At 49.3% G+C, this 15702-nt stretch overlaps 1 protein-coding gene across 1 annotated transcript; it reads left to right on the top strand.

Annotated features, from left to right (window-relative positions):
- The first annotated feature begins 7724 nt into the window (after positions 1-7724).
- On the top strand, positions 7725-13976 carry Trib3 (tribbles pseudokinase 3). The gene is made up of 4 exons (XM_034496585.2): positions 7725-7940; positions 8470-8760; positions 11145-11437; positions 12733-13976. The coding sequence occupies exons 1-4, from the start codon at positions 7830-7832 to the stop codon at positions 13211-13213; spliced, it is 1176 nt and encodes a 391-aa protein (XP_034352476.1). The 5' UTR covers positions 7725-7829; the 3' UTR covers positions 13214-13976.
- The last annotated feature ends 1726 nt before the right edge of the window (positions 13977-15702 follow it).

Genomic DNA, 15702 nt, shown 5'->3' with positions numbered 1-15702 from the left:
AAGCACATTTACCTTCTGAGCCCTCACAGGACCTAATAACAATTCTTCTTGTGGAGAAGTAACCCCACCTAAATGGAGGTGCACCCATGTCCCCAGAAGCCTTACCTCCACACACACAGCTTGGCTTATCACACATTCTGCTTCATCTGTGGCCGTTCTTACTTCCTGTGGTTCGTTCCAAGCACAGCTCCCTCCAGGAGCCCAATTCATTTATTCAGCTTTAAATTTTTGTAAAAACATGTATTTATTTTTCTTTTGTGTGTGGGGGTACTTTTTGACTGCATCTATGGATATGCACCACACGCATGACTGGGGCCCTCAGAGGCTAGAAAAGGGCCACCAGATGCCCTGGAACTGGCATTACTGATGATCCTGAATCAGAAGCTGGTCCTGTGCAAGAGCAACAAGTGCTCGTGGCCATCTCTTTAGCACCCAGGAGCCTATTTTCAAAGTCAGACCACTTTCTTCCTTTGCTTAAAGCCTTCCAAGACCTCACTGTTCCCCAGTCCATCAAAGGACTCCAAAGATGGTCTGAACTCTCTTCAGACTTCAAGTGCCACAGCCACCCTCTTGCCCTATACCCACAGCTCTAGGAGTCTTTGCAGCATCTGTCCCAGCCTGTGTGGTTGCCTTCCAGTAGGTCTCCTGGTGTCCTTGCACTGGCCATTCACACCTCCCAGTCCCCATTCTCTCTTCACCTTCTTCCATTTTCCCCACTAGCACCTGCCACGCATATAAGCACTGTTTTTGTTTGTTTGTTTTTTCAATATTTAATTATTTTATGGATGTGAGTACACTGTCCAAAAGAGGGCATCAGATCCCATTACAGACGGTTGTGAGCCCCTATGTGGTTGCTGGGAATTGAACTCAGGACCTCTGGAAGAGCAGTCAGTGCTTTTAAGCTGAGCATCTCTCCAGTCCATGGAAGCACTGGTTTTTCTTTGGGGGTTGTTTGTTTGTTTGTTGGTTTTTGCTATTCTCTTTGCAGCATCACCTACTTTTAGAAAAGAACCTGACAAATGGCAGTCAATGAATATTTAACAAATGAGTAAATGGATACATGGTATCATTGCTGTTGGAAAGATGGATGGACAGATGCTCACTGAATGGAGTTTAAGCCAGAGGGGGACAGCAACACTAAGTGAATGACAAAAGTATACATAATCCTGTGTATAAAAGTCTTATCATAAAATAACAGGAGACTCCGGCTCTAGGAGAGAACAACGTGGTGAGGAATAGAAAATGACTGTAAATGGGCAGGTACACGGAGGTGAACAGGTCCAAAAGCAGACGGGAGTGCTTTACTCTTTAAAGATCGGGATAAATACAGGGGCACAGTGGTTTATATCTAATCCAAGCACTCAGGAGGCAGAGGCAGGAGGATCTCTGTTAGTTCAAGGGCAGCCTAGTCTAAATCTTGAGATCCTGACTCCAAACAACCAGAAACTCACAAAACAAAACACAAAACAAACAACAACAACAAAAAAAACAAAAACAGAAAAACTTCCAGATGGTTGCACAGGAAACTTCTAGACCAGGACTCCCCACAGTCTCCCCTAGCTTAGTGCTCCAGGGAGTACTTCCTGTACTGACCCAGCACCTGTCTAGCCATCCCAGAGCCTCTGCCTGACTCCGCTCTTGCTTCACCCTGTCACTTAGTCAGGAGCAGCCAGTATGTCCAACGCATGAGCTGGCCTGCACCGTGGGGAGGGGACCAGCACATGGCAGGGCAAGGAGCAAGTGCCAGGCTCTTGGTACCCAACCCTGTGCCCGCTTGGTTGTAAGCATGATGTCTAGCACTAGAGTTGGTTTGTCTGAGGCTCAGTCTATAACCAGAGTCAAGAATTAGGGCTCAGTCAATGTCTAAGACATTGTAATATAAGTAACATAAGTAATGCCTACTCTCATTTCTCTAGAAAAAGGTTGTGACCTGGGCTCTGGCTTTTCTGGGGAGTGTCTTACAGTCACCAGGAAGCCTAGGTCGTCTTAACACCTGCCTCAAACCTCACTATCCATCACTTCTGAAGAGCTGGACCTCCCTTGGTCACTCTCTGAAGGCCACTTTGTCTTGGGGTCTTCCAAAGGAGCTTACAGTTCTTACTGGGGTCCAAGGGCAGCAGGGTGTGGTAGGGGCTGGAGGCAGGGCTGTCTATCCAGAAGAGTGTCTTGTGCAAGGCTTTCTGACGCAACTGGCTGAATGCTTGTCCCCCCTCCCCCAGCTTTTCTCAGAAATAGAAAGGCTGGGCAGTGGCCAGGACTCAACACACAGAATCCCTTTGCTTCTCTGGCCTCCAGACAGGAAGAAAGGCTGAAGAGGGGTCAGGTGACTCAGTATGTGTTCACTCCTAGGAGGGGCAGGTGGTAGATGTGGCAGGAAGGTAAGGGAATTAGGACTCCTGGAGATTTGGAGGTCCCAGCATGTCCCATCCACACCCACGCCCACACCTACCCACCCTCAGCACAAACCACAGAACCAGAATTATATGTAATTGTGTACATGAGCCTGGGGAGGAGTTGTTGGTAGCTCAAGGTCACCCCAAGTCAGACAAGGTCAGAGTCAGGACCAGCTCTTCCCTTGCGGCCATCTATCTCTTTCTCCCACAGGGAAGGAGATCAAAGCTCTTCACTCCTGCAGAGAGCTGGAGACTCTCCCCGCCCCCTCAATTGGTTCTCCACTTCACTAGGCTCCTGAAATGGAAGGTGCTTGTGGTTTGGGGACATACAACCCTGGATTCAAGTCTCCTCTGCTTCTTGTGTTTTCCTGGGCAGGTTCCTTCCGCTCTCTGCTCCCAGGCTCTCAGGATAGTTGGTGAGGATCACATGAGGATGCAGAGGAAGGGACTAGCAGAGGCCTGCTAGGGTGTGGCCCGTGCCCCTTCGTCACTCCATGCTGCCATTGTGTCACTGCTGGTATGGTCTTCCTGCCTCTTTCTGGATGCAGGCTGTGCAGGTTGTGGGTGATGACAGATCCGTGGGAAGGTCACAGGAGACTGTAGAAGGTCACAGGAGAGAAAGGGAGAAGCCCAGTCCCTAAAAGAAGGCTCCCCAAGAGGAACACAGGCCAGCAGCAACCCCTGAATCACCCACACACCCACATCTTCTCTAAGCTGTCTTCCCAAAATCCTGTCATGACCTCTCAAATATTGGGATTGTAGGCATGCCCCACCCCCACCCCCACCCCCGTTTATGAGGTAATGGGAATTGGACCAACCAAGGTTCATGTATGATTTGCAAGCACTATACCAATGTATCTATATCTCCAATCCTTCAACCTCTTTTTCAGGGCAAATAACAATTTTCCATCTGAAGTAATTTTTAGATGTCCACTTTAGGGCTGGAGAGTGGTCAAGAGTGCTTCCTGGTCTTACAGAGTGCCTGAATTTGGTTCCCAGAACTCACGCTGAACTGTGCACAACTGTCTGTAACTCTAGCTCTCAGGGATTCGATGCCCTCTTCTAGCCTCTGAGGTTGCACACGTGCGGGCACACACACACAGCATACATGCACACACATGCACACTTGCACACACAGAGTATAGTGCACACACATGCACACTCACACACACAGAGTATAGTGCACACACATGCACACTCACACACACAGAGTATAGTGCACACACATGCACACTCACACACACAGAGTATAGTGCACACACATGCACATTCACACACACACAGTATAGTGCACACACATGCACATTCACACACACACAGTATATGTACACACACACAAATAAAAAGATGATAAGGTGGATGTGACAAGAATACCATTGGTCCCAACACTTAGGCGCAGCAGGCAGAGCAATGTGAGCTTAAAGCCAGCCTGGTCTACAGAGCCAGACCAGCCAGAATTGTAGTGAGATCCTATTTCAGAAAAGCCACTAATAAAATACAATGTCCATTTTAGGGCCAATGGAATGGCCTAGCAGCTAAACGTGTTGCTGCTTTACCTAACACCATGAATCAAATTCCTGGGACCCACAAGATGGAAGAGACTGACTCCTGTGGGTTGTCAGTCTGACCTCCACATGGCGTGCTGTGGTACAAGTGTGTGAACACACACATGTACAAAACAAAACACTATGCACTTAAAAATAAATAAAACATCCATTTTAAACTAGACTTGGCACACGTGTCTATAATCATATCTACTCAAGAGGCTGAGGCAGAAGAATAGCACATTCAGTGTTTGGGTTTGCTTTGTCAATGCAGTTGAGTTAGAGGCCAGCCTGGAAAATTCAGTGAGATGGTGCCTCTAAATTTAAAGACAATTAGGAAGCCAGGTGTTGGTGGCATACAAATTCAATCCCTGTACTTGGGAGGCAGAGGTAGGTGGATCTCTGAGTTCCAAGGTTGACCTTATTTACAAAATGAGTTTTAGGACAGCCAGGGCTACACAGAGAAACACTGTCTCAAACAAACAACAGAAAAATAGAACAAGAAGACTAGGCACCCAGCTCAGTGGCAGGGTCTTGCCTAGATTCAGCTTCCAGTGGCTGGGAAGAGCTCTTGGGCCACAGTTCAGTGGTTGTGTGTGTGTGTAACAAGTGTAAGGCCCCAGTCTGGTCTCCAGCACGACAGGGGAAAAAAAGAAGAAGTAGAAAGGGGCCATCATAAAATTAAATACCAGAAGAGCAAAACAAGATTATGCAATGCCAGTTCAATCCAGTTCTGATTAAAGCCTCTGAGCTGAGCTCTGCTCTCCAGTTCTTAAGAGAGAAGTGTGAAACACACAGAAAGTCTGAAGTAAGACTTTCTCCCCAAGGTACTATTGGAGCAGCAGAGCCTCATGGGAGGAAAACTCATGCCTCTGCTGGGGTTCAGTTTTCCCACTGCTATCCCAGGACTAGACAGAGATGCTTCCACTGACTTGTTCTAATGTTCTCTTCTGGCTTTTATTTTTTTGGAAACAATTCACTTGTTTGTATGGTATACACATGCCTATCTCTTCTCCATGCTTATGTGTAGGAATGGGGAAGCTGGATGACTCTTCTCCTTCCTCACGTGGGGTTCAAGCATCCAACTCTCGCTGCCAGCCTCGGTGACAGGAGCCCGTTACTTGCAGAGCTATCTTGTCAGCCCACATTTGTTTTGTTTCTTGAGATAAGGACTCTGTAGCCTAGGCTGAATTCATGTCAATTCCCCTGTCTCAGCCTCCTAAATGCTGGGATTACAGGCATGGCTACCACACCGGACTGAACCAGTTATAGCTTAGTTTCCTTGATCCTTTGGATTCAAAAGAAATGTCACACACTGGAGAGCCAGGAGTGGAGCCTAGGGCCTATAATCTCAGGCCTAAGAGAAGAAATTTGGATCCGGCCAAGTGTGATGGCATGTTCCAGTAATACTAGCATGTGAGAGTTAAAGGCAGGAGGATCAGGAGTTAGAGACCAGCCTTGGCAGCATTGTGAGTTTGAAGCCAGCCTAGGCTGCATACGATCCTATCTCAAAAAAAATAAAAAAGGAGAAAAACGGGTTGGGGATGTAATCAGTTGGGAGTGTTTGCTAGGACCACATGCACAGTCCCTCGCACCACGTTAAACTGACAGTGTGGTATACGCTTGCCACAATCACATCTGAGGTAGGGGCAGGAGGATCAGAAATCCAGGGCCAACTCTGGATACATACAGTGTCTCAACAAAAGAACAACAACATTCAAACCACACAAGATATACAGCAAAAGAAAAACAAAAGATTCTAAGGTTATTAGTTTGAGAAAGTTTACTGTTATTGGCAACTGTTTGATTATCTGTTGAGATAGTGTGTTCAGTATGTACTGAATATGATAGATTCATAAAGTGAATTTCTTTTTCGTTTTTCTTCAGCTACAACTAAAAATAATTTTTTTGGAACAAAAACCTTTTTTTGAGACAGGGTCTTATGCTGCCCAGGCTGGCCTGAGACATGCAATATAGCAGAAGATGTCTTTAATGGTTACCTCTACTTCATGAGTACCCAGATTAAAGGCGTACACCACCAGGCCTGGCGATTACCCCACTTAAAAATTATTTTTTAAGTTCAATTTTGTTTGTTTGTTTGTTTGTTTTGAGACAGGGTTTCTTTGTGTAACCCTGGCTATCCTGGAACTCACTCTGTAGACCAGGCTGGCCTTGAATTTAGAGATCTGATTGCCTCTGCCTTCCCAGTGCTGAGATTAAAGGCAGCACTACCATGGCCGGAGCTGTGATCTACTTTAAATTACTGTAGTTCTTGGTTTTATTTTTCTGATTTATAAGATTTGTGCTGAGAGTGGTCAGGGTGGTCACCTTGAGTCCACAGCATTTGAGCAAAGCCTGGCACAGCTAGTAAACTCTGCGCACTGGCAAGCTCACCTCACTCAGGCCTCGTGTCAGATGGGTTTCTCACATGGCTGAGGCTTCCATCTGTCCTGCTTTCTGAAAAGAAGCTCATTCATCCCTCCCCAGCTGCCAGGTGGGCCAGATACGGGTACATCCCAGAATCCTCTGGTGGGGGGGTGGGGGGTTGGGAGAGGGAGACACAAGAGAGTTGGTTCCCTGGCTTCTAGAACCAGAGAAACGAATGTGTCATGGCCTTGCCTGTCTCCCTGTAGCTCTTCCTGGAGGAAGTTTGCTTTTGACTTGAATAAACTCAAGTATCAAGATGTAAATTAGAGTATGGGAAAAGACACTGGGCCTTTGGGGGCTTTGCCAGGGTGGAGGAATGGGGGTAGCTTTCACCACCATGACTGGTCTCACTATGTCTAGCTTCAACTGTGGCTGGAATCTTGTTCCATCCCTCCACCTGCAGTGTCCAGCGGCTCCATCCTATTTACTGAGTGCCGTACAAGTCCCATAGACTACACTTTCTTTGTTATTACTGGGGATTGGACTCGCTGCCTACCATATATGTTACGAAAATGTTCTCTGGTTAAGCTACAGCCCTCCCCCTTCCCCTGCTCCAGCACCTACATTTCTTTTAGATTGATAACAAGGCCTTTAGTCCCAGCACTGGGGGACAGAAGCAGGTACATCTCTGTGAGTTCTAGAGCAGCCGGCTCTACAGAGTGAGTTCCAGGCAAGCCAGAGCCACCTTGTCAAACTCATCCTCCTGCCTTAGGCTTCGAGTAACTGAGCTTCTGCCTGTGCTTCACACCCAGTCGCTCTAAGGGCTTCCCGCACACGAACTTACTAATGCTCACAGAAACCACACAAAGAGACAGCATTTTATGGAGCAGGGAACCGAAGCTCTGCTTACTCTGGTGTTTTTGGCTTTGTCCTCTCACAGAGCCACATCCCCAGCCAGACGGGGCTAAGTGGCTTTTCTGAGCTACAGCAGAGCTGGGTGCACACTTGAACGAGTTGCTTTAGGGCAGGTCCCCAGGATGCAGAGCATGGGGCTTCTAGCCCAGTCCTTAGTGGGGTGTGGAGGCGATAGTTTTGTTTTGTTTGTTTTTCGAGCCAGGGTTTCTCTGTATAGCCCTGGATATCCTGGAACTCACGCTGTAGACTAGGCTGGCCTCTGCCCGACTACGGGGTAGTCGAAGGGATTGACAATATTTTTAAACAGCCGTTCATTCTTTTTACCACTATTCTCATTTCATATATGGGGAAATAGGTGTAAAGTACTACAATAAGGAGAGACGGTGGCTCCAGAGTGCTACTTCAGGAGCTGGGGGTTTGGGGGCGTGTGGCCCCGAAGGTGAGGGCGGAGCTCGCTCGGCAACATGGGCGGGTCACGGATGGTGCAATCCAAGGCCGCTGGGCGTCAGCAGCAGATTAGCTCTGGTTTACATCAGCCGGGCGGGGATCGGAGCCCCGGTCCCGGTGCCGCAGCACTTTAGCAGCGGAAGCGGCTGCTGCCGAGTACGTGATGGCTGGGGTCTGGCACGGGCGTGCTGGCAACTCCGAGATCTGCTCAGTTAGGCTGGCGGCGACCCTCCGGCGCGCGGGCTCAGGCGGTTCTGAGACCCCAGGAGACAAGGTACCCAGCAGGGAGCTGCGAACGAAGGGGGTTTACCCGGGTCTGGCAAGAGGGCCACTGGTAGTCCAGGCGTATTCATGAATATTTATATTCTCTCTCTCTCTCTCTCTCTCTCTCTCTCTCTCTCTCTCTCTCTCTCTCTCTCTCTCTCTCTCTCTCTCTCTCCTTCCCTCCCTCCCCGCTCTCACACTCTTTTGCTCACTCTCACTTTCTCGCTCCTTTACTTCGCCGTCTGGTGGCGCCCTGAGCCTGAGCCGTTGCCCCCAGTTTATTATGCAGCCCAGGCTGGCCCGGATTCGCCTCCGCCTAAAGGGTGCTGGCGATGCAGGGGTGCGTCCCTATGCCCAGCTTTCCTTTTTGCGTTATTAAATCTTTCAGTGGTCACAGGTTCCTTCCTTCTCTAGCAGTCCTTGCATTTGAGAGCGCTATGTCTAGTGAGCTTCAGAAAACCCAGTGTGATGTTTCTCTATCCCGAGGGTCCTAGCAGGGAAGACAGGATACCAAACAGCCTTTCTTCCCTTCTCTCTAGATGCAAGCCACACCTCTGGATGCTTCTGCCGATGTTCCCTGCAGGAAGAAGCCGTTGGAGTTTATTGACAACATCGATGCCGACTGTCCAGTCCTAAAACGAGTTAGAGATGAGCCCGAGGCTGGACCACCTCCCAGCCTGCTGCCCCCCAGCTCACCTCCTGCCTCAGACTTGTCACCTGCTGGGGCCCCTGCAACCAGGCTGGGGCCCTATATCCTTTTGGAACGAGAGCAAGGCAACTGCACCTATCGGGCCCTGCACTGTCCCACAGGCACAGAGTACACCTGCAAGGTACACTCTTCCGGCTCTCCCCTCTAGCATCCCAGGACCCTGCAAAAGGCCTGGAATCCAGAGGATTGCAGCTTTCTAGCGTTGTGGAGTATTACTGGATTCCTCAACTGACATTACTCTGTGGAGGGCCATACATACAATGCACTTGCTGTGGCCAAAAAACAGACCCAAGCAGGGTGTGGTGGCACATGCCTGTCATCCCAGCACTGGAGAGGCTAAGGCAGGAGGGTTGCTCCAAATTCTAGGCAAGCCTAGAGTACATACTGAGAACCTGTCTGAAAATCACAACAAATCTAGACCCAGGGCTCTTGCTTGCACACTTGTAATTCTGCATTGGGAAAGTGGAGACAGACAGATAGATCTCTGGAGCCAGAGAGCTGGTCAGCCAGCTAGCCTATTCATGAGTTTGTTCGGAGGTCAGTGAGAGACTCTATCTCAGGTAGAGAGAAGAGAGAAAGAATGAATAAAGGGGCTGGAGACACTGCTCAGTGATTAAGAGTGCTTGTAACTGTTGCAGAGACCCAAGTTCTGTTCCCAGCATCCACTTGAGGCAGCTAGCTCACCACTGCCTGTGACTCCAGGGCCTCTGACTCCTCAAGCATCTGCACTGGTGTGCACGTACCCATACACAGACACAAGACAGACAGACACACATAGAGAGAGAGACACACACACACACACACACACTCACGATTAAAAACAAATCCTAAGACAAAGAGTAGGTGGCATCTGAGGAATGATACCAGAGGCTTTCCTCTGCCCTCCGTAAGAACGCACGTGCACACACCAGAAGAGCATAGGCACTGATGAACAGTATGGAGATGAAGCTGGTGTCAGAGGGCAGGGAGAAGCAAAGAGAGGAAACATGTAGGGATGCAGGGACCATAAGGAAGTCTGGGAGGGCCTCGCAGATGAGAAAGAACAGTTCCTGTCAGAAGCTGAAGGAGGCCTGGGCAGGAGGGTCCGAAGGCAGTGTGTCCTAGCTGCAGGTACAAGAGGCGCCAAGGGCCAGCAGGAGTGATACTCACCTTTAATGGCAGCACTTGAGAGGAGTATCTTTGTAAGTTCCAGGCCAGCCTGGTCTACATAGTGAGTTTCAGGAAAGCCAGGGAGACACAAAGAGACTTTGTCTCAGAAAGCTCACCCCTCCTCCCAGCCCCCAAAGGCGCTGGGACAGGACCAAGCTCTGGGGAGAAAGGAAAAGTAGTCTGTTATATTTATTTCCTCTGTGTTACCCTAGCTCTTCTAGATCACATGGTTTACATTTTACAGCATGGCAGAGTTGAAAGTCAAAAGCAACAAAGTGCCACATCAACTTTGTGACACTAGCTCCTGGCAGGCCTTGGTGTAGCCTCTCACAGGCCACCTCCTTTTCCCGAACTTTAGTTTCTTCCTCCATAATACTGGACCTTCCTTTCAGTTGTTCGTATCCACAAATTCTGAGCACATTTCCCTCATGGCCCACCCATATGACTCCCTCCCTCCACATTCTGACCACTGCAAGTTGTGTCTGCAATTTGAAAGCCGGTTGATGTCTTGATTACCTCAGGGCCTTTGCACAGCTTATACCGCCAATACAGGGGAGCTTTTCCTATGGTTACCTTTGGACCGTTCAGGTCACTTTTCTTGAGTCAAGTGGGTTCACACTTTTTTTTTTTTTTTTGAGTCAGAATCTCACTGTGTAGCTCTGGCTAGCCTGGAACTACTTTGAAGACCAGGCTGGCCTCAAACTCAGAGATCCACCTGGCTCTGCTTCCTAAATACTGGGATTAGACACGTGCGCTACCATGGCAGGCTCGCACTTTTTAAAATAGGTGCTCCCTTCTAAAATACCAGCCCACACTTGCCCAGCAAAGACTGGTCCTACGTTTGGTCTCTGAGATGGCAATATAAAATATTCTGGATTCTAGAATCTTTCTTATTTCTTTGGGATATATGGTTTGGGGCTTGCTTGTGCTGCACTGTGGACACCAAGAGAACAGGGGTAATGGCTGTGAGTCCAGTCAGCTGAGCAGGGGCTGCAGACAGGCCACTGAGTTGACTGTTCTTAGGCTGGATGTGTGGGAGAAGGGGGGCAATGGTAGTGGTCTGGCTCCAGGAGTGGTTTTCTATTTCGGTTATATCCTAGTTTCTGAGGCCTAAGTCACACAGAGTGGCAGCTTAGAGCAGAGACGGGTACACAGGTTCTAGTCTCAAATGTGCTACTTGCTAGCCTTGTGGCTCCGGGGTCTCCTGATCTGTGACTTTGCAGCGAATGGGCTGATGTCTGGCTATCAGTGACTCGCTAAGCAAGGGCCTCTGTATGTGTAGCTCAAAGAGTTGGCTGTTGCCGGGACAGCCTGGCTTGCTAGGTCCCTTGTGCTTACAACTGACTCTGTCCCCAGGTGTACCCTGCCAGCGAGGCCCAGGCAGTGCTGGCACCTTATGCACGGCTACCCACCCACCAGCACGTGGCCCGTCCCACAGACGTCCTGCTGGGCTCTCAGTTCCTTTACACCTTTTTCACGAAGACCCACGGGGACTTGCATAGCCTGGTGCGTAGCCGCCGTGGTATCCCTGAGCCCGAGGCTGTTGAGCTTTTCCGACAGATGGCTGGTGCGGTGGCACACTGCCACAAGCATGGTCTTGTCTTGCGAGACCTTAAGTTGCGTCGATTTGTCTTCAGCAACTGTGAGAGGTGAGTGTGATCCCAGAGGCACACTTGAGAGGAGGGCCATGGCGGGGAAACTGAGGTCCCGGACAGCAGAGTAATTTAGAAGAGCTAAGGTACAGCTCAGTGGTATAGCATGTGCTTAGCCACAAGACTCTGGATTCCATCCTCAGTAGCAAAAGAAAGGCAGGGAAAGAAATTCTTAACACCGAGTGATAGCTGCCTGTGCCGTGGAACCTGTAGCCCTACCAGCTGAGCATGGGGAGAGGGGGAGAGACAGGTGGATCCCCAGAGATCACTGTCCAGCTAGTATGTTCAATTGGTGAGCTACTGGTTTACTGAAGGACCCTGTTTCAAATTAAATAAGGACTAAAGGAATAGCTGTATGTGGTAGCAGACACCTTTAAATCCTGGCTGAGGCAGAGATAATTGGATCTCTGTGAACTGGAGGTCAGCCTGGTCCACAGGGTGAGTTCCAGGCCAAGGCTATATAGTAAGATCCTGTCTCAAAAAAAAAAAAAAAAAAAAAAAAAAAAAAAAAAGTGGAAGGATGGGAGAGTTGGAGAGATGACTCAGTGGTTAAAGTACTTACTGCTTTTGGGTTTTTTTTGTTTTTTCTTTTTGTTTGTTTTTTGTTTTTTTCGAGATAGGGTTTCTCTGTGTAGCCCTGGCTGTCCTGGAACTCACTCTGTAGACCAGGCTGGCCTCGAACTCAGAAATCCGCCTGCCTCTGCCTCCCAAGTGCTGGGATTAAAGGTGTGCACCACCACCGCCCGGCCCTACTTAACTGCTTTTGTGGAGGACCCATGTTCAGTTCCCAGCAGCCACGTGGTAGCTAACAACAACCTGTAACTCCAAGTCCAAGGTATCTGACAGACTCCCTTCATGGGCACTGCATGGTCATGGTGCCCAAACTTACAAGCAGTAAAAGCAGCCATTTGCATAAAATACAATAAAAATTAATTTTAAAAAAGGAAGAAGCCAAGTGGTGATGGCTCGCTCCTTGGATCTCTGAACTCAGGAGGTGGAGGCAGGCAGATCTCTGAGTTCAAGGCCAGCCTGGTCTACAGAGTGAGTTTCAGGATAGCCGGGGCTATATAGTGAGACTCTGACCCATCAAAGCCAAAACCAAACCAAACAAAAAACTAACTGGGGCTCAGCATGATGGCCACACATATAATCCCAGCACTCAGGAGACAGAGGCAGGAGGATAGTAATAAGTCCAGACTGGACAATGTATAAGACAGTGACTGGAGAGATGGCTTAATGGCTTTTATTCCAGAGGACCTGAGTGGGACCTGATCTTTCTGTCCGTTACCTAGAACAAAGCTGGTGCTGGAGAACCTGGAGGATGCCTGTGTGATGACTGGACCAGACGACTCTCTGTGGGACAAGCATGCATGCCCTGCCTACGTGGGACCAGAGATACTCAGCTCCCGGCCATCCTACTCCGGCAAAGCAGCTGATGTCTGGAGCCTGGGCGTGGCGCTCTTCACCATGCTGGCTGGCCGATACCCATTCCAGGACTCTGAGCCAGCCCTGCTCTTTGGAAAGATCCGTAGAGGGACTTTTGCCCTGCCCGAGGGCCTATCAGCCCCAGCTCGATGCCTGATTCGCTGTCTCCTCCGCAAGGAGCCTTCAGAGCGACTTGTGGCCCTGGGAATCCTGCTGCATCCCTGGTTGAGGGAGGATCACAGCCGAGTCTCTCCTCCACAGTCTGACCAAAGGGAGATGGATCAAGTGGTCCCAGATGGGCCACAGCTGGAGGAGGCTGAGGAAGAGGAGGTAGGGCTGTACGGCTAGGCCCACTTTACTGGCCCCGCAGCTCCAAGGTGTAAGTTGAGTACCTGTGTCTCAGCTTTCTCCTGCCTTTTGGGCCAAGCTAATCCTTAAGTGCCTTTCTGGAGGAAGAAACAGCCAGTGTGTCTCATGCATTCCTATGCATAGTGGGGTGATGTTCCCTGGGTGCCAAGCCCTGTTCTAGGTGCTGTGAACAGCAAAGAAAAAGAGGGAGAAATATACCTTGCTGGCCGAGTTGCCACGGTGCCACATGCTCCCAGGCATCTACCCCTGCCTTGGGCACATTTCATACCAGGGCTGGTCTTCTCTGGGCTGGTGCTAGGTTCATGGGATATTCCCTTTCATCAGTGCCCCAGCTGCCTTCTGTCTTGTGCCTTTAAACAAAGGGAACATCTCTGTGCCAAAGACCAAAGTCCTCATTCACCTTGTGCCTCAGAACCACGAGTCAGGCCAGACTGGGATTGTGGCCTCCAGGCAGGAGAACCTGCTTGAAACCCTGGCTGCGGTATTCAAGCCAAAATGACGAGACTCCAATAAGGAAGCATCTGACTCAAGGAATGAGGATCCATGTCTGTTTACCCTGGTAGCCTCCAGCTGGAGCACCAAAGTTGGAGGGGAAGGACCAGGCAGGGTCATACAGAGTGATCTCAGGCCTTGTTCTGGGGCCTCTTAGTACCCAGGCCTGCTGTCAGTTTGATGGCTTTGGTTTGGCTGAGGATGTATTTTTACCATGTGCCCAATAAAAGAGAGCTGTGTGGTTCTTCTATATGTGAGAGAGTTCCACCTCCTAACATCCTTGGTGACACTCCCTGTCTTCAACACTGACCCTACCATGAAAGCCAGATACAACCCAGCCCCTACCAAGTGGCTTGTGAGAAAATTCCCCCACTGATCTTCCTGTACATGCCATTTCTTCTAGAGACCTTACGTGGGGAGCTTTCTAAGCTGAGGGCTGGGGTGTACCTCAAGTGTAAGTACACACCTAACACACTCAGGGTTATGGATTCCGTCCTCGGAAATTTACATAAAGACAGGTCAGTGAACAGGGTAGTTTCAGGGCATGTCTGTCTGGCTCTCCAAGCTGTTGTCAGAATGCCTGCTTTCTTGACTCCTTCAGTCCCTGGCTTTTCTCCATGGAGACAGCTGGCACTTATGTCACATTGCACAAAGAATGGCATTGTAGCACTTATGAAGCCAGCACTTGAGAGTCAATCTTTCCCCAAGTACAATCTTTCCAGAACACCTCAGTTGTTGGATGGACCCTCAGCAAGTTTCTTAACCATTCTATACCCCAGGTGCTTCATCTGGAAAAGCAGAGAATAGGACCCAACCTACGAGGCACCTATGGGTTCCTTTTTCCTTTTCCATATCACCTGTGTGTGGTGTGTGTGTGTGTGTGTGTGTGTGTGTGTGTGTGTGTGTGTCTTTAATTACTCTTCCTCCTCCACCTTTTTCCTTGAGGAGGGTCTCTTCCCTCTTTCTCCTCTTCCCTCCCTCCCTCCCTCTTGTTCCAAGACAGGGTTTCTCTGTGTAGTCCTGGCTGTCCTGGAACTTGCTCTGTAAACCATGCTGGCTTCAAACTTAAGAGATCTGCCTGCTTCTGTCACATGAGTGCTGGGATTAAAGGCACATGCCACCACTGCCTGGCTGAGAAGGGTCTCTCAGTGAAACCCTGGTCTCTCTGATATGGCTAGTCTTGTCAGTCAGCCTGCTGCTCTGGGATCTCGTCTCTCACTTCCAAGGCATTTGTGTAGGATCTGGGATCTGAATGCGGGTCCTCATGAGTTTACACATGCTTTAAGCCCTGAGCCATCTTCCCAGCACCAATAAAGCATTCAGAACAAGTGGGACCTGGCATCATTACCTTGCAGGAAACATTAGTTGCTGTTTCCAAGGCTTTTTCTTGAGAAGCTTCTGGAAAGTCTACCTAACCATTCCCCACACTCTCAGAATGGTCCTATGGCTTCTCCCTGGCAATAGCCCCAAGGAAGCATGTAGGCATTGAAAGATTCTGCGGCCTAAACATTATATAGGCTCTGTCCAGTTGCTGATCTATCAGTCCTGCAGCATTTAGAGGCTCAGCCATCATGCCACGTGGTGGTCTCTGGGTTCCAAAACACAACAAGAAAGGGCAAATCTGATACACAAGCTGTCGCACAGCTTAGTTTGGTAGGCAGGAAAGTGGATTTCTTCTTGGTGGGAGAAGCAGAAAATGTGTTGCTAATAATAAAAATATATGTATATAAATGCGCCCATGTATATATGTGTATATTGGAGCCACATGTGATGCTATGTGCCTATGATTCCAATGGAGAGAGGCAGGAGGACTGCCACGAGTTTGAGGTTAACTGAACTACATAGTGTGGTTCCAGGCCAGGTGAGGCTGCATAGTAAAACTCTGTCTTCCTTTCTGTCTTTTCTGATATACTTTATTTTTATTTATGTGTGTGTGAAGGTACCCATGGAGGCCAGAGAGGGAGTGGGATCCTTTG

This window comes from Arvicanthis niloticus, chromosome 2, assembly GCF_011762505.2.
Source record: "Arvicanthis niloticus isolate mArvNil1 chromosome 2, mArvNil1.pat.X, whole genome shotgun sequence".
NCBI classification, from domain to species: domain Eukaryota; kingdom Metazoa; phylum Chordata; class Mammalia; order Rodentia; family Muridae; genus Arvicanthis; species Arvicanthis niloticus.
The sequence above is the reverse complement of the archived record's forward strand: the minus strand, read 5'-3'. Positions and strand labels throughout refer to the sequence as shown.

Coding starts and splice junctions, on each gene's coding strand:
- Trib3 (XM_034496585.2), top strand. CDS start 7,830: ATGGCTGGGGTCTGGCACGGGCGTGCTGGCAACTCCGAGATCTGCTCA. Junction 7,941..8,469: donor CTGAGACCCCAGGAGACAAG/GTACCCAGCAGG, acceptor CCTTCTCTCTAG/ATGCAAGCCACACCTCTGGA. Junction 11,438..12,732: donor GTCTTCAGCAACTGTGAGAG/GTGAGTGTGATC, acceptor TCCGTTACCTAG/AACAAAGCTGGTGCTGGAGA.